At 39.3% G+C, this 26,012-nt stretch overlaps 1 protein-coding gene across 2 annotated transcripts in view; it reads right to left on the bottom strand.

Annotated features, from left to right (window-relative positions):
• Nucleotides 1–26,012, bottom strand: part of LOC126471527 (solute carrier family 22 member 7-like) — a 211,014-nt gene that overhangs the window by 131,939 nt on the left and 53,063 nt on the right. For both annotated transcript variants that reach the window (XM_050099753.1, XM_050099752.1), the window contains exon 3: nt 22,659–22,886. In XM_050099753.1, coding sequence (XP_049955710.1) covers nt 22,659–22,886 — 228 coding nt within the window. The remainder of the gene's footprint in view (nt 1–22,658; nt 22,887–26,012) is intronic.

The following is a 26,012-nucleotide window of genomic DNA, read 5'->3' on the forward strand; positions in this document are numbered from 1 at the left end:
TTGCATCACTAATGGTGGAATATATGTATTCAGATTATATTGTTTTAAGCATAAAATATTGCACATTACAGTCAAATAATCATACTGCACAAAAAATTAATCACCTTGAAACAAAGTATGGTAGGACAGCTACACTTGCTATAATCTCACATCTTAAATATATATATATTTTTTGTATTCTCTGTTCTATATATAATACATGTAATTAGAGTATATGAAATCTAATTCTTACACAAGTTCTATTTTTCTAAACATTATTATTCTGTATGTAATTTACAGTCTACTGCTGACAACAGTGTGGACATCACTATAGCAACATTGTACTTAGAAAAATATTCGTAGTTTACAATTCATGAAAATCTTATGCCCCGCAAAAATTTGGCCCATCTTAATTCTATGTTTTAATATAGGCATACCCTATTTGAAAGCCTTCATTATAGTCTTTGTAAGGAAGATCTTTTTTTCTGAAGACTGTGTAATTTAAAACTCACCTCCATTCAAAATTGTCAGCTGTTAGAATGCCCAAATCTTAAAATAAAATCCTTTCAAAATTCCAGTGTTATTATCTTGTAGCCCATAATTTTTCTGTTTCAAAAATGTTTAATTTCCCAGGATAATTTTTATGAAATATGAGAGTGGTTTGAAAAGATCACAGAACAGAATTTAAAAAAAAGTGCTTACATCACTGAAACTTATATTATTTTTCAATGTAGTCTCCTTGTAGATTAATGTACTTGGTCCAACAATGTTCCAGTAACTTGATCCCATCTCGAAAATGAGTTTCCTCCAGGCCTGCAAAATAGTCGTCAACTCCGGTTATCAGTTCCACATTTGAAGTGAATCTTCATCCATCAAGAAAAATTTTCAGTTTTGGGAAGAGATGGAAGTCTGATGGAACCATATCAGGTGTATAAGGTGGGTGCAGCGATAATTCATACCTTAGTTTGTGTAATTTTGCCATGGTCACAGCACGTGTGCGGGCGCAGGTCAAAAATTGTAACACCCATCTTGCAGATATTTTTTTCATTTCTAATTCTTTAGTGAAAATGTGATATACCATTTCAGATGACATCTGGCAAGTGTGAGCAATTTCATGCACTTTCAATCGGCAATCCTCCATGACCATTTTGTGCAGTTTTTCAGTTACTTCTGGAGTAGTGACACATCTTGGCCGACCACTGCACTGATCATCATCTGAGCACTCCCGACCAAATTGAAATTCATTTGACCACTTGGCAATAGTTGAATGTGAAGGAGCAGAGTCCCCCAGTGTATTCTGGAAATCAGCATCAATGTCCTTTGCTTTCATACCTTTCTTTACGAAGTACTTAATGACTCCTTGAATCTCAATTTTTTCCATCTTCACAAATTACTGCGTGGGAACAACAGAGCCACATCACCACCACAGCTCACTTCAAGGAGCATTGATATGGCTCATGCATACAGTCCAATGAATATGACATGAGAAACTCGTTCTGCTAGTGTTGACCTTTGTGGTGATTCTGAGAACTTTTCAAACCACCCTCATATGTCAGTTACAAAATTTGAGTCTCTAGAAAAATTTTGATATGCCTCGTAAAACACTGTGCACACTCTAACCTCTGTCTCTTAATATTAGAACCATCATTTGTATCAATTTAGGGACATTCGGCCAATTGTTAACCGAATTATCATTTTTGCCTAATGTGACTCTATATTCAACACTTTTCCTATTTTTTATGTTAATGTCTAAACATATACTTTACAGTTTTGTAATAACTGCCCTGCCCTTAAATAAAAGAAAGGAAAATTCAGAATGGAATGTAACAATATTGTTGTTGTTGTTGTTGTGGTCTTCAGTCCTGAGACTGGTTTGATGCAGCTCTCCATGCTACCCTATCCTGTGCAAGTTTCTTCATCTCCCAGTACCTACTGCAACCTACATCCCTCTGAATCTGCTTAGTGTATTCATCTCTTGGTCTCCCTCTACGATTTTTACCCTCCACCCTGCCCTCCAATGCTAAATTTGTGATCCCTTGATGTCTCAGAACATGTCCTACCAACCGCTCTCTTCTTCTCGTCAAGTTGTGCCACAAACTCCTCTTCTCCCCAATTCTCTTCAATACCTCCTCATTAGTTATGTGATCTACCCATCTAATCTTCAGCATTCTTCTGTAGCACCACATTTCGAAAGCTTCTATTCTCTTCCTGTCCAAACTATTTATCGTCCATGTTTCACTTCCATACATGGCTACACTCCATACAAATACTTTCAGAAACGACTTCCTGACACTTAAATCTATACTCAATGTTAACAAATTTCTCTTCTTCAGAAACGCTTTCCTTGCCATTGCCAGTCTACATTTTATATCTTCTCTACTTTGACCATCATCAGTTATTTTGCTCCCCAAATAGCAAAACTCCTTTACTACTTTAAGTGTCTCATTTCCTAATCTAATTCCCTCAGCATCACCCGACTTAATTCGACTACATTCCATTATCCTCGTTTTGCTTTTGTTGATGTTCATCTTATATCCTCCTTTCAAGACACTGTCCATTCCGTTCAACTGCTCTTCCAAGTCCTTTGCTGTCTCTGACAGAATTACAATGTCATACGCGAACCTCAAAGTTTTTATTTCTTCTCCATGGATTTTAATACCTACTCCAAATTTTTCTTTTGTTTTCTTTACTGCTTGCTCAATATACAGATTGAATAACATTGGGGAGAGGCTACAACCCTGACTCACTCACTTCCCAACCACTGCTTCCCTTTCATACCCCTCGACTCTTATAACTGCCATTTGCTTTCTGTACAAATAGTAAATAGCCTTTTGCTCCCTGTATTTTACCCATCCACCTTCAGAATTTGAAAGAGAGTATTCCAATCAACATTGTCAAAAGCTTTCTCTAAGTGTACAAATGCTAGAAACATAGGTTTGTCTTTCCTTAATCTTTCTTCTAAGATAAGTCGAAAGGTCAGTATTGCCTCACGTGTTCCAACATTTCTACGGAATCCAAACTGATCTTCCCCGAGGTTGGCTTCTACCAGTTTTCCATTCATCTGTAAAGAATTCGCATTAGTAACAATATTATGAAAAGGAAAGTTGCTACTCATCATATAGCCGAGCTGCTGAGTTGCAGATTGGCACTACAAAAACACTGTCACAAATAAAGTTTTCAGCCAGTAAGGCCTTCATCAAAAATAGATCACACACACACACACACACACACACACACACACACACACACACACACACACACACACATACACAAATGCAACTCACACACATGAATGTAATCTCAGGCAACTGGAACCACATTGTGAGCAGCAGCACCAGTGCATTATGGGAGTGGTGACTGGGTGGGGGAAAGGAGGAGGCTGGGGCAGGGAGAGGGAGGGATAGCAGGGTAGGGATGGCAGACAGTGAAGTGCTGCTGGTTAGATGGTGGGCAGAGGTGAAGTGGGGGGAGGGGGGTAGCAGAAAACGAGAGAAGTAAAAAGTTATCTTATAAAGCTTCCTGTAATCAACACAAAAGTGCCAACTGCCATCCTTCTTCCTGACGAGGACCACTGGTGATGACCATGGGCTCTGCAAAGGCTGAATGATGTTATTCTTCATCATTTTCTCTACCTCATCACGAATTATTTGACATTCTGTTGCTGACACACGGTATGCTCTCTGGCTTATTGGTTGATGGTCCCCAGTGCTAATCCGGAGCTTCACCATCAATTTGTCTAATTTGCTTTTCACCTGTGGATTGAAGCATTGAGAGAACTCTTGAAGAATGGCAAGTAGCTTCTTCTGTTGTGCCTTAGTGAGATATGGTGACAGTTGAGCTAGGCGATCTTGTCTCATAGTGGTAGTGCTAATTTCCCCCACAGTCTCAGCATGGGAGGTTTCTATGATGCTCAGCTGTACTTCAATTAACGGCTCAGCGTTTGGTATGCACATGCATCTTGGAAGGATCTGTGGTTCTCAGCAACAGTTAACTATCCACAATTCACTGAATCGGTTCTTAAACGAGATGACAGAGTCTGTGATGACCGAGTTACTCTTCAGTGGTATGCTTCTCTTACATTCCTCTACAAGCTCCATGGGTTGATGCATGGCTTGACACATGACAGTTACCTTTCTAGCGCTGACTGCAGAAATGATCACTTCATCCAGCACAAATAGTCTCCACATATTCGGATGCACATCTTCCTGTCCACAGTATCTCATCTAGTCTAGCATAATCTTTGAGCAACCACAATCTATAAATTGCTCAAATGGTTCAAATGGCTCTGAGCACTATGGGACTTAACATCTGAGGTCATCAGTCCCCTAGAACTTAGAACTACTTAAACCTAACTAACCTAAGGACATCACACACATCCATGCCCAAGGCAAGATTCGAACCTGCGACCATAGCAGTCGCGCGGTTCCAGACCGAAATGCCTAGAACCGCTCGGCCACCACGGCCAGCCTATAAATTGCCCGAGAGGCTTTCAAAAAGTCCCATGCAAGAATGACATCGTGACTACACTCTTGTAAGACGATGAATTCTAAGGGTTGTGTATGGCCTCGTATACCCACACGAATGTTACATCTTCCTGTAAGGTTTTACATATTTCCCATTAGCCATCTTCAGCAGAGATGTTTTGATGTCAACGAATACGGTTTTCTGCAACTGGCGACGGTACTTCTCTGAAATGACTGAATATGATGCTCCAGAGTCCACAAGAGCCTGGGCTGGTCGGCCATCCATGAGGATATCAATGTAGTTTGCTATCATTTTTGTAGTGATTGACAGTGGAGGATTTTTCTCTTCGGCGACCTCACCTCCAAGGAATGTCGTACCCTTTAGTTTTACAGGTTGTGGCTACTAGGTGATTGGCTGGAGCTTCTAAACGGTGATGGAGACCTTGATCGGCGTGTTAGGGAGCATCCTCTCCAGCGTCTAGCCCACGGCGATGGTGACCTACGGCGTCCAGAACCCACATCTTCTTGTTCATCTTCGTCATCTGTTCATCTTCGTCATCTCAGAGTTGGCGTTGGCTAAGATCGGTCTACTGTCTTCTGGTGTGGGCATCATCAAATATCCACCTCCTTTCTCGACAATAGTGCACCACATGCCCCAGTCATCCACAGCGGAAACATACTGGTTGGTTATCCTGGGTCCTCCAGACGTCAGTCTTCCTGGGTGGCCAAACAGGTTCCTCATGCGACATTGTAGGAATGTAACTCCACAAGGGTCTCGACTTTTTCATCATTTAAAGGGAAATGAAGGACGAGAGATTGGGTTCAATGTCTGTTCAACTTCCTCCCTTACGACCTCTTGAAGCGTCTCTGTTTTTTGCTCACCGTGCAATCCAAGTGCCTTCTGAACTTCATCTCTCACTATCTGATGAAGAACACTTGTGAAATCAGTTGCTCTCTCCATCACAGACATTGATATGACATTTGGAAGCCATTCAAACTTCTTGTGTGTAAGTCTTTTTTGATGCATTGTCTCGATATACTGGCATGACTTTATGAAGTAATCTGCTGTCAAAACCTCTTCAAGAATAGGGCTTGGTACACGTCCTCTGCAACACCCTTCATGAGATGTACAACCTTATCTTCCTCTTTCATTCTATGATCCACTATTTTACACAGCTCCAAGACATCTTGAATGTAGGATGCTGTAGTTTCTCCTGGACACTGTGCCCTGCACTTTAGTTTATCTTCAGCCTTGCACTCCTGTCATTGTGTGTTGCCGAAATACTTGCACAGTTCTGCCTGGAATACTTTGCAGCTTGTGAACTTCTCCTCATTGTTTTCATACCATTTCTTGGCAGTGCCCTCCAAGGAGAAAAATATGTTAGCCAAACACACGGTGTCATCCCATTTGTTAAATTTGGATATATGCTCATATACCTTCACCCACTTGTTTGGATCCAGAGAACCTGGAAGGCTGTCTCATGTGGTGGCACACAGTTGCTGTCATTGTAATGTCCTCTTCTTCATCTGTCTGCGATAGATTGTGATCTGTTGAATATGGCTCGAACTCGGGTTTCTTGCCACGTAAATGACGGCTCTGTCATGGCCTGAGGAGAGCCTCTGTGTCATATATAATGTGCGCTACCACAAGGTCCAATTCCCCTGCACCTTCACCAGAATAATGTCACGTAGAAGGTGTAAGTAGATGAATGACGAACACTAACTTCACTTAATTAAGGTTTATTCAGCACTTGCACATACAAGAGCATGGAGCTAACTGCCTCTGGCCAGACCACATACAGTATATATACAGCTACAGAACATTCCAGTACAATGATGCTTGACATTTGTGGATACTTCTAGAATGTATTCGAATCAAATATAGAAATTAAAACTGTACAGTCCAGGTGAGTTTTGAACTCACATCCCTCCATACAACACTTCAGTTTCATAACCACTACACCACAAGGCTCCTCAGCTTTTTCTGCAACAATATAAATGAAATTGGTGAGGGGAAGTTGATACAGTCCTCTTGGTAGATGAGGTACTGTAGTGTACAAAGTTTATGTCATGTAATATGTTTTCATTTAAACTACTTTTGGTAAGTTGAGCAATGTTAGTTACCTTTGTATACTATGTTAGGATTGTTAACAGATTGTTATGATGGCTTTCTATTTTGAATGTGGGTTTAGATTACTTTGTGTCTTGGATCCAAAGCTATTCTGGTGTTTTGTTTCTAAGTCCTACGTGGCAGAGAGTGCTATGGTGGTATTTAATCTTGATTAATTACTTCATTGGAGGTGTAAGACTGGATTTGCAATGGGGAGTAGTTTTCAGTTGCGTAAGCTCTGTGAATTCTGATGAGCATACTTGTAACGTTGCATAATAACTGCAACACATGTACATCATGCAAACCGGCAGACACAGCATCTCAACAATTTATTACAATTTTACTGCATTAGTTTATTCTTTCTTTAAAAGTGTACCAACCTCTCCCAGAGTGTTGTGTTAAAGTAAAGTGTGGGCAGATTTCACATATGGAAGTGCAGTGTATGGACAACAGCATAATAGGTAAGGACAAGTAAGGTTAACAGGCCCTGTACGTGTGTCTCAACTTCAAGTACGCAGCACCAGAATGTAGGTATGTGTTGTCATTCAGTCACACACCCTTTGAATACAAGTTCCATTTCCTGTTAGTCTCCACCTACTTTGTCTGTCAGTTTGTAAATTACTTTGCAGTTTAGGGTTTCAGCCAATATTTTTTCTTTGGTTAAACTGATGTATGCACAGTTCAGAAATAATTAGCTGAAGAACTGTTGATTATGACTGCTCTTATTCTGATGAGCATCATAATTGCCAAATTGAATTAAATTCAATCACCAGAGGGAATTTAACATATTTCAAAGAGTTGTTCATACCAGTTAGAGACAGCTGGTGAAGCAAGCTTTACAAACATTGTCTAAAGTGACCAATAGAAAGTGTGAGAAGATGCTCGTGTGAGGTTCTCAGGCATGTGAGAACAGCATTGTTTCCAAAAGGCACTCTCTCTGCCCTCAGCCTCTGACCTGACAACACACAACTTTCCTTCATGCCCTAGTATTCTGGACTTCGGTCCTGCCCTAACTTAGCCATGGTGGCCCCTCCAAGCAGCATGTGGCCCGTTTGCCTTCCCGAGGTGTGTCCCTTGTATATTGTATACTGAATTACACCATGCTTTTGCCTAATCAGTTCTCCCATTGTCATTTGAAGTTACCCCTATTCGATGCTGTCTCTCTCATCCTTCCCTGCAACTGCACAGAATGGGTGTCAGTCCAATGAGACTGTGTGCTTGTTGTCATTGATTGGGGATGCAGTAGACCCAGGCACAGCACAGCTGTATGACAATTGGAACCAATATTTGCAACAGATCCTGTCTGATTACAACAGTAGTTGAGTCCATGGGGCACACACCCTAAGTGGTGGTGTATGGATGCCAAATGAGTTTTCCCCTATGAGTTAGATAAATTGCCACCAGATGTTGATTTGAGTGGAGGTGAAGGGTTTAGACTGACAACTTAAAATGTTCTAGTGAAGAGTACAGCAGAGTGATCTAAAGGCCACTACTATACAGGTGTGAAGAAGTAAAAAAGGTGCAATGTTACTGGCCTAACAATAGATTGACTGTGTCTTATTGCAAATCCCAGTGTTCAAAAAGGAGAAAACAAAACAGTTCTGCCCCTTTACAAAGGGCCTTACCAAATTATGTGGTTGAAATCCCCGGTCAATGATGAACTACAGTTGGCAGATTGCACTTGATTGTGCATTTTTGTAGATTGAAGCCCCATCACGGATAAGTAGTACTGCCTCCATTGGTGGTTCCAGTGGACTCACTGCCAGTAAAACCCAGTGCTCCAGTGCTGAGAATGGTGTTTGAAAGAGGAGAAATCTCCAGCCTCCAGCGCCACACAGTTACCACTTACAGTCACAGATCCCTATACCTTATAATCATGAAACTGAGTGTGATAATTTTAATTGTTTTGAACTATTAATGACCTCCAGTAAGTAAATGCAAAAATAATTATCTAGGGTCACCCCTTCAGCAATAAGTAAGTAATACACCATGAAATGCCTTTATGCCTCACTATTCTCACTCCATCACTTCTTTATGTATTTTTTGTGTATTACTTTATGTTCAGTGTCTTATGCTTTGTATATGCAATTGTAGCTGTTGAATGCTTTCTTTGTTGTTGTTTTGGAGATGGACCAAACAGGAGCTTCTATATGCTAAATGATGATTAATTGAAACACTCAGCAGCTGACAGGTGTTGTTGATATACCTCAATGGGAACAGCTGAAAATGTGTGCCTCAACCCGGACTCAAACCCGGAATCTCCTGCTTACGTCACAGATGCTCTATCCATCTGAGCCACTGAGGGCACAGATGAATAACGCGACTGCAGGGACTTATCCCTTGCGCATTTCCCATGAGATCCACATTCCCAATTGTCCACAATCTACATACGTAATGTACCTAATAGATATTTGCCCATCCACTCATTACTCACGCCAACTAAGGTGACGATTGTCATAAGAGTTCAGGCAACCTGTGCGCATTCGCACAGATGAAGATCAATGACCGGGTAGCCTTTTAACTATGTTTATATGTGGGTCTCACAGGAAGCTTGCAAGGGATAAGTCCCTGCAGTTGTGCTTATCATCTGTGTCCCCGGTGGCTCAGATGGATAGAGCATCTGCCATGTAAGCAGGAGATCCCGGGTTCGAATCTGAGTTGAGGCACACATTTTCAGCTTTCCCCATTAAGTTATATCAACAACACCTGTCGGCAGCTGAGGGTTTCAATTAATTATCATTTATTCTAGAGAAGCTGTATGGTCATCAATGGTATCTGTTCTTTTGAGAACAGTTACTACCTTCATATATAGTTAAAGGCTACCCGGCCATTGACCTTTATCTTTGCGAATGCACACAGGTTGCCTGAACACTTACGAGAATCGTCACCTTAGTTGGTGCGAGTAATGAGTGGATGGCCAAAAATCTATTAGGTACATTATATATATAGATTGTGGACAGATGGGAATGTGGGTCTCATGGGAAGCATGCAAGGGATAAGTCCCTGCAGTCGCACTATTCATCTGTGTCCTCGGTGGCTTAGATGGATAGAACGTCTGAGATGTAAGCAGGAGATTCCGGGTTCGAGTCCCGGTCAAGGCACACATTTTCATCTGTCCCCTCAATGTATATCATTAACACCTATTGACAGCTGAGGGTTTCAATTAACTATCATTTATTCTAGAGAAGCCCCATGGTCATCAATGGAATCTGTTCTTTCGAGAAAAGTTACTATCTTCATATACTTCTATATGCTAGTTTTGCTTTATAGTGCTTTGCTGCCTCATACAGTGTATCTCCTTGTCAGCTACACCTCAATATTTTTGCCATTTCTCCACCAAGCCCACATGGAGAGTTTCTCATGTCATATAGTGTACCCTCCTAATACGAAGGGTGTTCAGTAAATAATACAACACTTTTTTTTCTAAAACCATGTTAGTTTTATTCAGGATTCCAATACACCATATTGTTTGCCACTCTTCTGGCTATGAAACCCTATTTTTCAACATAATCTCCATTCAATTCGATGGACCTGATGTACACACAAAGGAATGGGTAACACCACTATCTATCGCTAGAGCAGTTGCCTCACCACTACATCCCACATCTCATCAGTCCACTAGCCTTCAAAGCCTGGTGTGTGCAGTCAAGCTGCAGAACTTCAAGCCCCCTGTCATGAGCTGTGACCCCTAACTTTTCCTATTATACATTTTTTGAACTTACACTCATACATCAAAAATTTCAGATTGTTCAACACTCATCCTCCCACAGGTGGTAAGTCCCTTATCTGAGCAACCTATCTTTCCAAGGGAGTATCCGATGCAAATTATAAACATTGTAAGTACTACTCCTGCAGAATGAGGAAGAGTTGTACAGAAGGCTACCTGTTTTGCCGAATTCGGGAGTGCTTTGTTAGTGATTTTGAATTATTACATTTTCTTTTTTCCATGTCTGTAGTTGTCATGAGTTCATAGGACCATTCCAATGACTATCATACTGTAACCAGCATATGTTGCAGGCCAAGAGTTGGTCATATTGATCAGAGACAGCTGGGGACACTCACTTTATGAATGTCACCTAGAGAAACTAATGAAAAGTGTGAGAAGATGGTCACGTGAGGTTCTGGAGGATGTGAGCACTGTGTTTGTTCCAGAACTCTTTCTCTACCCTCAGCCTCCAACCTGACAATAAAAACCTTCCTTCATGCTCATAGTTTTCCGGACTTTGGTCTACCATAACTTAGTCATGATGGCCCCTCCAAGCAGCTGGTAGTCTGTTCAACTTCCCCTGCTGTGCCCTTGTATCCTACATATTGAATTATCTGGTGATTTTCCAAGCTAATTATTATTTTATCATTTCAAGCTACCAAATGCTCACCCTCTCATCCTGCCCTGCACCTGTCTTGCATAGCATGCTTCAAGGAAAAGATATATGTTGATTCCTGTGCTGCTAAAACAATAATTCTCAAAGTTGGCCAGAATCTCTTCTTCTGATTCATCAAATTAATATATAAAACTTAGAATTCCTGTGTATAGCTTACATATATACATTTGGAGACATAAAATATAATTGAGTCTTCAATACATTTATTTTTTTAATACTCAAGGTCTGTGTAACAATCAATGGTTTTCAATCATCTTAAAATATGTTGCCAAATATACACAAAGTTGGGTCACTAAACAGTGAACACAGGAGGTGCTGAGCACATAATAAAGTTTCTATGTGCCTGTCAATTGTCCACAACGTCCTTTGGTTACTGAACTAAACTCAGACGCAGTATGTGTTGTAACTGTGACCGGGATGGTCGCGGGGTAGCAATGACGGAAAGCGCGGCGGGACCCACGGAGAGGCCCACGAACAACAACATGACGAGAGAGGACAGACATGACCAACGAAGGACAGAATGAATACAACAAGATCGAACAATGGAGTCACAAGGAAACAAACATGTCCACTCGTACACAGAACAAGGAAGTAAGCTGTCTAACGCGAGGCGGGGTGGCAACCGACATACGCGAGATTAGACTGACTGGCTGAGCGAGAGGCAGGAGCTTAAGTATGCTATCGGGGGCGCCGCTATTGGCCACTGGAACCACGTGTTCCACTGTGGTGCCCTCACACTAAAAGCGGGCCAGGAGGCACACGCCGCCACAGCTTACGGTGCGATGGTGCAGAGACCTCTATGGGTCTTAGACGTCCATGACGTCTGGCGTGGATTCAAATTCCACGGTGCACGGTACCAGTGTATGGACAAAATAAAACTGGCCAAGAAAACATCTGCAATAATGCTGATGTGGGACTGACAATTGTTAATGAATGTCACAGTTCTGTAATTTTAGATAACCTGACAGGATGAACCATGCCTCACATGAGAACATGAAAAACTGAGGATCCAAAGGTCTTGTTTCCACCTCACTCAGAAACCACTGACAGTACTCAACATTCACAAATTCATCTGGATGCTTTAACTCATGCATGGCAGTAAATTTGTAAGGATACAGATGAAGGTCCTTTTTGATAATGTTTGCACACAGCAATCTCTTAATTCCCAGTTGCACAGATAAACAACATTGAAACTTGATAGGACTTCAGTTGAGAAATATTTTCTGAGGCTCAGAGTTTCTTTCAGATAGTTCCAGTTTTTATTAGCTGCAGAGCCTCTTTCATGGAATTTTGCCACTAAGTTTTGCGTTGAAGACTTTGCTTGAGATTTTGCCAAAACTCTTCCAGTCTTAAACTCTTGCTAAATACTTCCAAACATGTTTTTCATGAAATGTGCTTCACATAACACTCAACAATGAAAATGCATCTGGATCGCCATGAATGTCAAAGCATCACTTCTGGCATGGGTAGGTGCAATGGCTCCATATTGAGTCTGCCTGGTGGATCCATGATAAAAGTTGTTGTGCTAGTCATCCTGAATGTAGTTTTCAGATGTTTGCCCACATCCCAATAGTAGAATACTGGGCTGATACCAATGTCCCATCCCAGTTACACTACTTGCAAACATTGCAAAAACTTCACTCACTTTCACATACATGAACACTACATGCAAACAGTTGGGGTACACATATTCCATCCTGAGGGCAGGGGGATTATGGGGTGGGAGTGGCAACACCAAAAGGAAAGGCACCTGGCAACCCTTTAAACCAACAATGCCAAGTCTATTAATAACATTACCAACCATGCACTGATGCAGTGCAACAACACAGCAAGAAGGAGATAACAATCAACAATGATCACATGTTGTTTTATTGTGAGCACTATTTTGTGTTGGGACACTAAATATGTCTGCTCCTCTCACTCACTCAGATGTAATGACAAAGAAAAATACTCAGGGCAGAGCATGCAGGATATGTGCATGCATAGAAATTTGACAGCAATTAACTGGAACATTTAAATACGGTTTTTCAGCATTTTCTGAATTGGGCAGTTCTCTTCATTAAATGGGGTCAGTTCCACATAAACATTATATATAATTTCTGGGCCAGTTTTAATCATCCTATCATAGACTTTCCTTCAGTGTCTAAAGCTAACTTAAGATTAATAAACATCATACTTTATCAATAAAGCTAAGATTGTTGCAGATTACAGACAACATGAGAGGAAAATATTTTTGAATTTAACTCTTAACTAATAGCTGCTGCCCAACTGCCTACTTATTTTGCATTAATACATAGAAGACTTCTAAGAAATAAAGGGGATTTTCAGTTAAAATTGTTTCTACAGCTACATCTGCATTACTACTCAGCAATTTACACTTCAGTGGATGGTAGAATGTTCATACAACCACCTTCAGACTACTTCTTGATCTTTCAGCTCTCGAATAGCACATGGGAAAAATGAACACCTAAATCTTTCAGTGTGAGTTCTGATTTCTGTCATTTTCCCTATGTTTTCTCTTATTTTTCTGATGTTGATTGAAGTAAACAAAATTTTATTGAATTTGGAGGAGAAAGATAGTAATTAAAATGCTGTGAAAAGATCTAGCTGCAACGAAAAATGTTTGTTTTAATGATTGTCACACCAACTCATGTGTCACATCTGCGACACTCTCTCCCTTTTTTCACTGTAATACAAAATAAGCTACTCTTCTTTGAATTTTTTGATATCCTCCATCAGTCCTATCTGGTAAGGATCCCATTTCATACAGAAATAGTCCAGAAGAAGGTGGACAACCATAGTATAGGTAGTCTCTTTAGTAGACTTTTTGCATCTTCTAATGTTCTGCCAATAAAACTCAGCCCAACTTCACCACAACATTTTCTATGTTATGGTTCCAGTTTAATTTATTCATAACTGTAATTCCTATGTATTTAATTGAATCAACAACCTTTAAATTTGAGCAATTTATTGTGTAACCAAAATTTAACAGGTTTTTTTTAGTACCCATATAGAGGACCTTACAATTTCATTGTTTAGGGTCAGCTGCCATTTTTTGTACTATACAGATACCTTGTCTAAATCACTTCACATTTTGATCTTCTGATGACTTTACTAGATGGTAAATAATAGTATCATCTGAAAACAATCTTAGTGGGCTGCTCAGATGGACTCCTAAATCCTTTACATAGATTAAGAACTTCAGGGGGCCTATGAGGCTTCCATGTGGAACCCCAGATATCACTGCTGTTCCACCATATGACTTCTCTTAATTACTGTCAACCATGACCTTCCAGACAGTAATTCATGAATCCAGTCACTGAACTGATATGACAGTCCATAGGCACACAATTGAAATAGAAGCATCCCATGACAAATGTTGCCTAAAGCCTTCTGAAAATCTAGAAATTTGGAATCAATTGGAGGTCTGCTGCCAATAGCACTCATTACTTCATGTAGATAAAGAGCCAGCTGTGTTTCATGAGAATGATATTTTCCTGAATCTGCACTGGTTAGGTGTCAATAGATCATTTTCTTTGAGGTACTGGCATTTCATAATGTTTGAACACTTTCTACATCCCAAAATTGTACAGCAAATTGACTTCAATGAGATTGGGATGTAATTCAGTGGATTACTTGTACTTCATTTCTTGTGTACTGGTGTGAGCTGCGCAACTTCACTGTCTCCATGGCCTTTTCTCATCAGAGCCAAGGTTTATGATTACTAAAAATGGCACTATTTCATCAGCATACCCTAAAAGGTACCTAACTTGTGTACAATATGAACTCAGAAGACTTGCTTTCATTAAGTGACAAGTTGCTTTGTTTAATCAATGTTGTCTTTTTCTAAATTGCTCATGTTGACAGCTGTTCTCAATTCAAATTCTTGAATATTTACTGCGTCTTCTCTGGTGAAGGGATTTCAGAGGACTGTGTATAGTAACTCTGCTTTAGTGTCATTGCCTTTGGTGAAGGTAGTGATTGAGTCTTGCCACTGGTATTCTATACATCACATTTTATTTTAAAAAAATAAAAGGGAAGTCTGTGATGATTCTGGATATCCATTGGCTGACTTCAAGACAATATGTAATGTGTCACCACATATAATGCTTTTATATGGTTCATTACATGGGGGGTCTTGATTTTTGTCTGGTATTATGCTGGTGTATGTCACAGATTTTGTTGCACTGTTTTGGTAAAGCAAATTCTTAGACAACAAGTGGGTGCCAGATCTGTTAATCACAGCAATAATTCATTGACCCCACATTAGCAGTTAGTGCCCTCAATTGCTGTCTCAAACATAGCACAGCATAACACATCATGAGAAACTGCTAGACTATAAGGGAGCACATCCACACTCAAAAATTCACACAAGGGCATTATTCATGTATCCAGCAAGATCTGAGGAACTGCCTAATATTATAAAGGGATTACCTAATAAATATTTGCTGGATAATGATGAGATAACAGATGTTATAATCAAATCAAGTGCAAATATTATTGTAGAATCACTAACAGACTTTTTAAGCTCATCATTCAAGGATGGTGTATTTTCAAATAGTTTAAAAGATGCAAAAGTAGCACATTGCACAAGATGGGTGCCAAATATGGCATTAATAACTACAGACCAATGTCAGTTTTGAGAGATTTCAGCAAAATTATGGAAAAAATGTTCCTTAATCCAGGTGACTCCAGTATATACAAATGGTAAAAGAATGGACTCACAAAATTATACAACAGTATCCCAAACTTCAGTTTACTGCTGAATCCTTGAACATATTCTCAGCCTGAATATATTAAACTTTCTTCAGGCTGAGAAGCTTATATCCCCGAATCAGCATGGTTTTAGAAAGCATCTCTCATGCGAACCTCAGCTTGCCCTTTTCTCACATGATATACTGAAAATTATGGATGAAGGTCAAGAGGCAGATCCCATATTTCTATATTTCCAGAAAGCATTTGACACCGTGTCTCACTGCTGGCTGTTAATGAAGGTATGAGCATATGGAATAAGTTCACAGATATAAGAATGGCTTGAAGACTTCTTAAGAAATAGAACCCAGTATGCTGTCCTCAGTGGCAAGTGTTCATCAGAGGCAAGGGTATCATCGGGACACACCAGAGAAGTGTGATAGGACCACTGATGTTTTCTATACACATAAATGATTTGACTGACAGGGTGGACAGCAATCTGCGGTTGTTCACTAATGATGCTGTGGTATATAGTAAGGTGCTGAAGTTGAGTGACCGTGGAAAGACACAAGATGACTTAGACAACATTTCTAGTTGTGTGATGAATGGCAGCTAGCTCAAAATGTGGAAAAATGTAAGTTAATGGGGATGAGTAGAAAGAAAAAACCTGTAATGTTCAGATACAGTACTACTAGTGTCCTGCTTCACAGTCAAGTTGTTTAAATATCTGGACATAATGTTGCAGAGCAATATGCAATGGAAGAAGCATGAGAGAACTGTGGTAGGGAAGGCAAATGGTCGACTTCAGTTTATTGGGACAATTTTAGGAAAGAGTGGTTCACCTGTTAAGGAGACTGCATGTAGGACATAGGTGCAACCTATTCTTGGGTGCTGCTCAAGTGTTTGAGATCTATACCAGGTCGAACTGAAGGAAGACATCAAAGCAGTTCAGAGGCAGGCTGCTAAATTTGTTACCTGTAGGTAAGGGAAATGCAAAGGCTCAATCTAGATATAGTAGGGGACAGTGAAGTGAAGTGGAAGGAAGACAAGGATTTCTGGTCAGATGAGTATCGGGTAATATCAACAGCAGCAGAAAATGGTATAACAGGTGTAGGATTCGTTATGAATAGGAAGGTAGGGCAGAGGGTGTGTTACTGTGAATAGTTCAGTGACCGGGTTGTTCTAATCAGAATCGACAGCAGACCAACACCGACAACAATAGTTCAGGTATACATGCCGATGTCGCAAGCTGAAGATGAACAGATAGAGAAAGTGTATGAGGATATTGAAAGGGTAATGCAGTATTTAAAGGGGGACGAAAATCTAATAGTTATGGGCGACTGGAATGCAGTTGTAGGGGAAGGAGTAGAAGAAAAGGTTACAGGAGAATATGGGCTTGGGACAAGAAATGAAAGAGGAGAAAGACTAATTGAGTTCTGTAACAAGTTCAGCTAGTAATAGTGAATACCCTGTTCAAGAATCACAAGAGGAGGAGGTATACTTGGAAAAGGCCGGGAGATACGGGAAGATTTCAATTAGATTACATCATGGTCAGACAGTAATTCCGAAATCAGATACTGGATTGTAAGGCGTACCCAGGAGCAGATATAGACTCAGATCACAATATAGTAGTGATGAAGAGTAGGCTGAAGTTCAAGACATTAGTCAGGAAGAATCAATACGCAAAGAAGTGGGATACGGAAGTACTAAGAAATGACGAGATACGTTTGAAGTTCTCTAACGCTATAGATACAGCAATAAGGAATAGCGCAGTAGGCAGTACAGTTGAAGAGGAATGGACATCTCTAAAAAGGGCCATCATAGAAGTTGGGAAGGAAAACATAGGTACAAAGAAGGTAGCTGCGAAGAAATCATGGGTAACAGAAGAAATACTTCAGTTGATTGATGAAAGGAGGAAGTACAAACATGTTTCAGGAAAATCAGGAATACAGAAATACAAGTCGCTGAGGAATGAAATAAAGAGGAAGTGCAGGGAAGCTAAGACGAAATGGCTGCAGGAAAAATGTGAAGACATCGACAAAGATATGATTGTCGGAAGGACAGACTCAGCATACAGGAAAGTCAAAACAACCTTTGGTGACATTAAAAGCAACGGTGGTAACATTAAGAGTGCAACGGGAATTCCACTGTTAAATGCAGAGGAGAGAGCAGATAGGTGGAAAGAATACATTGAAAGCCTCTATGAGGGTGGACATTTGTCTGATGTGATAGAAGAAGAAACAGGAGTTGATTTAGAAGAGATAGGGGATCCAGTATTAGAATCGGAATTTAAAAGAGCTTTGGAGGACTTACAGTCAAATAAGGCAGAAGGGATAGATAACATTCCATCAGAATTTCTAAAATCATTGGGGGAAGTGGCAACAAGACGACTATTCACGTTGGTGTGTAGAATATATGAGTCTGGCGATATACCATCTGACTCTCGGAAAAGCATCATCCACACAATTCCGAAGACGGCAAGAGCTGACAAGTGCGAGAATTATTGCACAATCAGCTTAACAGCTCATGCATCGAAGCTGCTTACAAGAATAATATACAGAAGAATGGAAAAGAAAATTGAGAATGCGCTAGGTGACGATCAGTTTGGCTTTAGGAAAAGTAAAGGGATGAGAGAGGCAATTCTGACGCTACGGCTAATAATGGAAGCAAGGCTAAAGAAAAATCAAGACACTTTCATAGGATTTGTCGACCTGGAAAAAGCATTCGGCAATATAAAATGGTGCAAGCTGTTCGAGATTGTGAAAAAAGTAGGGGTAAGGTATAGGGAGAGACGGGTCATATACAATATGTACAACAACCAAGAGGGAATAATAAGAGTGGACGATCAAGAATGAAGTGCTCGTATTAAGAAGGGTGTAAGACAAGGCTGTAGCCTTTCGCCCCTACTCTTCAATCTGTACATCGAGGAAGCAATGATGGAAATAAAAGAAAGGTTCAGGAGTGGAATTAAAATACAAGGTGAAAGGATATCAATGATACGATTCACTGATGACATTGCTATCCTGAGTGAAAGTGAAGAAGAATTAAATGATCTACTGAACGGAATGAACAGTCTAATGAGTACACAGTATGGTTTGAGAGTAAATCGGAGAAAGATGAAGGTAATGAGAAGTAGTAGAAATGAGAACAGCGAGAAACTTAACATCAGGATTGATGGTCACGAAGTCAATGAAGTTAAGGAATTCTGCTACCTAGGCAGTAAAATAGCCAATGATGGATGGAGCAAGGAGGACATCAAAAGCAAACTCGCTATGGCAAAAAAGGCATTTCTGGCCAAGAGAAGTCTACTAATATCAAATACCGGCCTTAATTTGAGGAAGAAATTTCTGAGGATGTACGTCTGGAGTACAGCATTGTATGGATTGTGGGAAAACCGGAACAGAAGAGAATCGAAGCATTTGAGATGTGGTGCTATAGACGAATGTTGGAAATTAGGTGGACTGATAAGGTAAGGAATGAGGAGGTTCTACGCAGAATCGGAGAGGAAAGGAATACGTGGGAAACACTGATAAGGAGAACAAACAGGATGATAGGACATCTGCTAAGACACGAGGGAATGGCTTCCATGGTACTAGAGGGAGCTGTAGAGGGCAAAAACTGTAGAGGAAGACAGAGATTGGAATACGTCAAGCAAATAATTGAGGACGTAGGTTGCAAGTGCTACTCTGAGATGAAGAGGTTAGCACAGGAAAGGAATTCGTGGCAGGCCGCATCAAACCGGTCAGTAGACTGATGACCAAAAAAAAAAAAAAAAAAAGGTTCAAACATCATGTAAATATTACAGAGATGTTTCAGGCACTCAAATGGGAATCCCTGGAGGGAAGGTTATGCTCTTTTGAAGAAACGCTATTGAGAAAATTTAAATAACTGGCATTTGAAACTGACTGTCACGCAATTCTACTACTGCTAAAATACATCTACATCTACATGGATAATCTGCAAATCACATTTAAGTGCCTGGTAGAGGGTTCATTGAACCACCTTCACAATTCTCTATTTTCCCAATCTCGTATTGTGAGCAGGAAGAATGAACACCTATATCTTTCGGTACGGGCTCTGATTTCGCTTATTTTATCTTTGTGATCATTCCTCCCTATGTAAGTCAGTGTCAACAAAATATTTTTGCATTAGGAGGAGAAAGTTGGTGATTGGAATTTCGTAAGAAGATCCTGTCGCAATGAAAAACGCCTTTCTTTTAATGATGTCCATCCCAAATCCTGTATCATTTCTGTGACACTCTCTCCCATATTTCACAATAATACAAAACATGCTGCCTTTCTCTGAACTTTTTTGATGTACTCAGTCAGTCCTATCTGGTAAGGATCCCACACCGTATAACAGTATTCTAAAAGAGGATGGACAAGCGTAGTGTAGGCAGTCTCCTTAGTAGGTCTCTTACATTTTCTAAGTGTCCTGCCAATGAAACACAGTCTTTGATTAGCCTTCCCCACAACATTTTCTATGTGTTCCTTCCAATTTAAATCGTTCGTAATTGTAATTCTTAGGTATTTAGTTGAATTTACGGCTTATAGATTAGACTGATTTATTGTGTAACTGAAGTTTAACGTGTGCTTTTCAGCACTCATGTGGATGACCTTGCAATTTTTGTTATTTAAGGTCAACTGCCACTTTTCACACCATTTTGATATTTCTTCTAAATCGTTATGTTTATTTTAGTTAGACTTCTTGAGATCTTTGTACATTATTGACCTGTTTTATGATCATTATGGAATTTATTATCTGTATGCTGATCAACATCAATGTAACCGGTGATAATAAATGTATATACATTAAAAATTAATTTTGATTATGTTGATTTGACTACTTTAAAAATGATTAAGTATCTGTCAGTTCATCTATTAGATGCTGAATAGAAATGAAGGATGAGGTAATCGAGGTCAGTAATGTTACACAATGCTGTATCAGATTATGTGTAACTTGCTATATCAAGTTTGTGGTGTTATGGATGTCAAATAAATATAAACATGAACACAAAACCTCCTACAGAATTTATTTCGCTTCTCTATGATTCCCACCAACTTTATGCAAGGTACCAACCAATATGTTCTATTTAACATTTTCCTTAGAGGCGCATGATATAGGGGTAATGGTGGAGATCAACAAAATTTCCCAATGTTTGTTAGATGAAGACATTTTGTTCTTTCTTAATAATTCATTTGAAAGTTGGAAGTATATTACTAATTTTAATCTCTATGCAGTACATGATTTTAGTAACAAAATACTTGACTAAAGTCTTAAAATTTGCTCACTTTCCATTATATTTAACACAGCAGGTACCTTCAGGTTATCTTTGTATTTTTTAAGAAGACCTGTTTAGTCATCATAATGGCTCAACAGTGACAAATACCTTGAAACATTTCTAAAACATGTGTGGGCTTTCTTCAGAACATCAACATTATACCCAGTACCATTGTGTACTTTCATGCATAATTTCACTGTCTTAATAACTCCAATCTCACATAATGACCTATTTTTAATCTCTAGTTTCTTTTATCTCAGTAGCACTTGCACTCTAGTCATCTGCCGCAGTATTTCACTTTGAAGCTAGTATCACATCTCTTATTTCCTTTCAATTTTTATTTACATTTATTTATTTTTTATTTTCCTGCATTTTTAATGTCTCTAGCTATTTCTTAGTCATATGTTTATTCACATGCAACAGTTAGCTAGATCAATTGTGGTTCTTCTTTCCCTAGTACCTTACCATCCACACTGAAGCACCAAAAAAACTGTTATAGGTATACGTATTCAAATACAGATATATGTAAACAGACACAATGCGGTGATGCAGTTGGCAATGCCTATACAAAGCAAAAAATGTCTGATGCAGTTTTTAGATCAGTTACTGCTGCAACAACAGTAGGTTATCAAGATTTAAGTGAGTTTGAATGTGGTGTTATAGTTGGTGCATGAGCGATGAGACACAGCATTCTGAGGTAGCAGTGAAGTGTGAATTTACCCATACGACCATTTCATGAGTGTATCAGGAATATCAGGACTCCAGTAAAACATCAAATCTCTGACATTGCTGTAGCCAGAAAAAGATCCTGCAATAATGGGACCAACAACACCTGAAGAGAATTGTTCAACATGACAGAAGTGCAACCTTTCTGCAGATTGCTGTAGATATCAATGCTGGGCCATGAACAAGTGTCAGCATGCGACCCTTCCATCAAAACATGGCCTCTTGCTTATTTTAGTTAGACTTCTTGAGATCTTTGTACATTATTGACCTGTTTTATGATCATTATGGAACTTATTATCTGTATGCCAAACAACATCAATGTAACCAGTGATAATAAATGTATATAAATTAAAAATTAACTTTGATTGTGTTGATTTGACTACTTTAAAAATGATTAAGCATCTGTCAGTTCATATATTGGATGCTGAATAAAAATGAAGGATGAGGTAATCAAGGTCAGTAATGTTACACAATGCTGTATCAGATTCTGTGTAACATGCTATATCAAGTTCATATATTATCACATCATTATTATTACAATAATTTCGTAATTACATTACATCACATACATAATTTCACTGTCTTAATAACTCCAATCTCACATAATGACCTATTTTTAATCTCTCCTTGTACTCTTACGGATTTATAGACAACCCTGCAGGATTAATGGTGTCAATTCCCTCAAGCACTACCTCAGACATTAGTCAAGTCCAACCCACATCATGTTGCGGCACTTCTGTGTGCTCGTGGAAGCCCTACACGATATTAGGCAGGTGTACCAAATTTCTTTGGCTCTTCAGTGTACATGACCCTTGAACAAGAGTATCAGCATATTGTCTTCGAACAGCTTTTCATGTTGTAGCCAAAATCTCTCAGTAGTTGCATAAGGCAAAATCAACCTTTCCTAATAATTACTCACTAATCCAAAGAATGATCATAGATTCTGAAGTTGGTAAATTTATTCAGATATTCTCTTAAAATGCCAACTGAAGTGAACAATGATGTAATAAAACTGATTTACTGACCTGTCTCCAAAATAGAAGAATGCCACTCCAAAAAATGTTGAGAACAAGAGGGCCATTGAAATTGATGTATGTACATATACGGCTTTATCACACACCCAGTTTTCTTGAGATGCAGCAGTGAGGGAGAACCAAGAGTCATCATATTCCCAGCCATACATGCATGGGATAGTCTCGTTCTTTTCTCCTGGACTCTTGTACATGAGACACGCACTGTAGGTCTTTCCATTCCTAATGAACAGAAAAAAGTAAGTTGTATGAGAATATATAAATATTTCTTAATTTTTACATTTTGTATGCTCTGAATTTAATAATATCAAACAGGTAATATTAACTGGATTCCTGAAAGAAAAAAGGAACAGAATGTCACAACCTATTGTATCTGTGTTCATGGGGGCAAAACTTACGTTGTATGAGTATTCACAGAAGAGGGTGAACTACAATGAAAAAGAAAGATAAAACTCTGGTTGTTGAATTGAGTGTGTGGCAAAATAAAAGGTTTCAGTTTACCAAACAACTATGGCTCTTCACACACAAAACATTGTCAAAGATACTCCTGCTTCCAAAAGTATTAACAAAGAATTATTAAATTTAGTGGAGATTTTAATATAAAGCTGATTTTAAGTCTGTTTTACACTCATTGGTGTTCTCATTGTAGATGCAGAGTTGAAAATTGTGAGATATAACCAGTGTAAACATGGGGTCATAGGCCTATAGGTAAAGTACAGGATAATTACTAAAATGACACTTCCAAGTGGCTACGTGATACATTTTTATTACCAGCAAACCTGCTCATATTAAATGAAGCAATTATCTGCAATAAATGCACTTTAGTAGTGAGCTTCTCACCTTGTTCTCCACCCAGAGAACAGAATTTTTTAGTCATTGGAATACTTCCACAAAGATATAATAATATCTATGTGCTGCAGATCACTGTGAAGCATATGGAACAGGGTATTTCCAGTTTATTACATATCTGGGTTTCTCCCCACTCCATTTGCTTATGGAATGCTGAAAGAATGATTGATTACATGCTCTCTGTGTGCTATAATTTGTCTAATCTTGTTCCTGCAATCTCTGCAGGAGGAAGTATGAGAGTATGTACCATATTTCTAGAATCCTCACTTAATATTTGTCCTTGGAACGTTGCAAGCAGACCATCTATATCTACACCTATGTCTGTTCTTAGAGTCATCATTTAAAATTGGTTCTTGAAATTTATGTCTATCTTCTAGAATCTGCCAGTTCAGTTCATTCAGTATCTCTATGAGACTTTACCACAGGGGGGAGGGGAACACCATGTGACCATTCCTGCTGTCCTTCCCTGCATACATTCAATACCCCACACACTTCCTTGGGGCACACCTGAAGTTACTTCTACATCTGACAATGAGTCTCCTTCCAAGATTACGAACTGTGTCATCCATACGAAAAAGTCCTAAATCCAGTCACGAATTTCACTTGATACTCCATATGGTTTTACTTTTGACAGTAGGCATAGGTGTGGTTCTGAGGTAAATGCTTTTCATAAATCGAGAAATACTGCACCTACCTGACTGCTTGATCAAAAGCTTTCAGTATGTCACATGAGAGAAGTATGAAATGGGTTTCACATGATTGATGTTTTTGGAATCTGAGCTGGTTGGCATTGAGGAGCTCATCCTGTTCAAGATATCTCATTATATTTTAGCACAGAATATATTCTAAGATTCTACAACAAACTGATGTCAAGGATATTGGGCGGTAGATTTGTGGATCAATTCTACTACCCTTCTTGTAGATGTGTGTCACCTGTGCTTTTATCCAAGAACTGGGTACCATTTTCTGTTCAAGAGATCTATGGTAGATTGTAGTTAATAGAGGGACTAACTCTGATGCAAGTCCAGCATAAAACCTGGTAGGGATTCCATTCGGTCCTGGAGCTTTGCTCAGCTGTTTCTCAACACCACTGACACTAATACTTATTCATTCATCTGTTTAGTGCTATGGGGATTAAAATGGAACAGTTCTCCTGGATTTTTCTCTGTAAATGTGCATTTAAAAATGAAATTAAGCATTTCAGCTTTTGCTTTTCTACCTCAATTTCAGTTCCTGTCTCATTTGCTAGGGACTGGATGCAAACTCTAATGCCACTAACAGCCTTTACATATGACCAGAATTTTGGTTTCTGTGGAAGATCACTTGACAATGTTCTACTACGGTAGTCACTGAAGGCATAACGCATTGCTCTCTTGACATCCAAATGCGTTTCATTCAGCATCTCTCTATCTATATCCCTATGCTTTGTTTTACACCCTCTGCACAGTAATCTCTGTTTCTTTAGAAGTTTATTTACAGTGGCTGTATACCATGGAGAGTCCTTCGCATTATGAATTGTTCTACTGGGTATGTACCTATCCAGTGCATGGTCAGTTGTTCTTTAAATTTGAGCCATAGTTCTTCTACATGCTCCTGTCCTACACTGAAAGTTTCAAGCTCTTCATTGAGATAGGACACTACTGATATTTTTTGTATGGTAGCTTACTGAACATGTATATCTTTCTGCTTGGTTTAGTTGCCATTTGTAATTTGGTAATCATTGTTGCCACAACTACATTATGGTCACTGATACCAGTTTCGATGTGGACATCCCCAAAGAGGTCACATCTATTTGTTGCCATTAGATCCAATTTATTCTCACCATGACTATGATTCATCTCTATCTGTTCTGGGTAGTTTCCAGAAAAGCCATTTAGTAATGTTTCACAGGATGTCTTATCACACCCATGACTAACAAAACTCTAATTTTCCCAATTAATTGTTGGATGATATAAGTCTCCACCAGTGATTATAGTATGATTGGGGAACTGAGGTTTTCTTTAAAGTTTTTGGTTACATCAGGAGATGAGTCTGGTGAGTGATAGAAGGATCTAGTTATTATTTTGTGTCCACCCCTGACACTGAGTCTTACCCAAACAGTCTTACATGCAGCTTCAATTTCTATCAGGTGGATTTGAGTTTCTTGTCTATGGCTACAAACACACCAGCTCCATTTCACATTTGCCTATCCTTTTGATATACACTCAAATTTTCCCCCAAAATCTCACTGCTATTAATTTCAGCTTTCAGACAGCTTCCTGCACGTAGAATTATATAAGGTTCACTGCATTTTAGGAGTGCTTCAAACTCTGGCACTTTGTTGCATATGCTTCAGCAGTTAACCATTAGGATTTTACTAATCTCACCTGTGGGAGGCATTTCCTTGAATCTTACACCAATACTTCTAGGTTTCCTACAGCTATTGTTATCTGGATTGTATACAGAGTTACCTAATGTAAAAACCCACTGTGTGTGCCCCACACACAGTCAGCTACCTGA

The sequence above is a fragment of the Schistocerca serialis genome, chromosome 3 (genome assembly GCF_023864345.2).
Source record: "Schistocerca serialis cubense isolate TAMUIC-IGC-003099 chromosome 3, iqSchSeri2.2, whole genome shotgun sequence".
Taxonomy (NCBI): Eukaryota; Metazoa; Arthropoda; class Insecta; order Orthoptera; family Acrididae; genus Schistocerca; species Schistocerca serialis.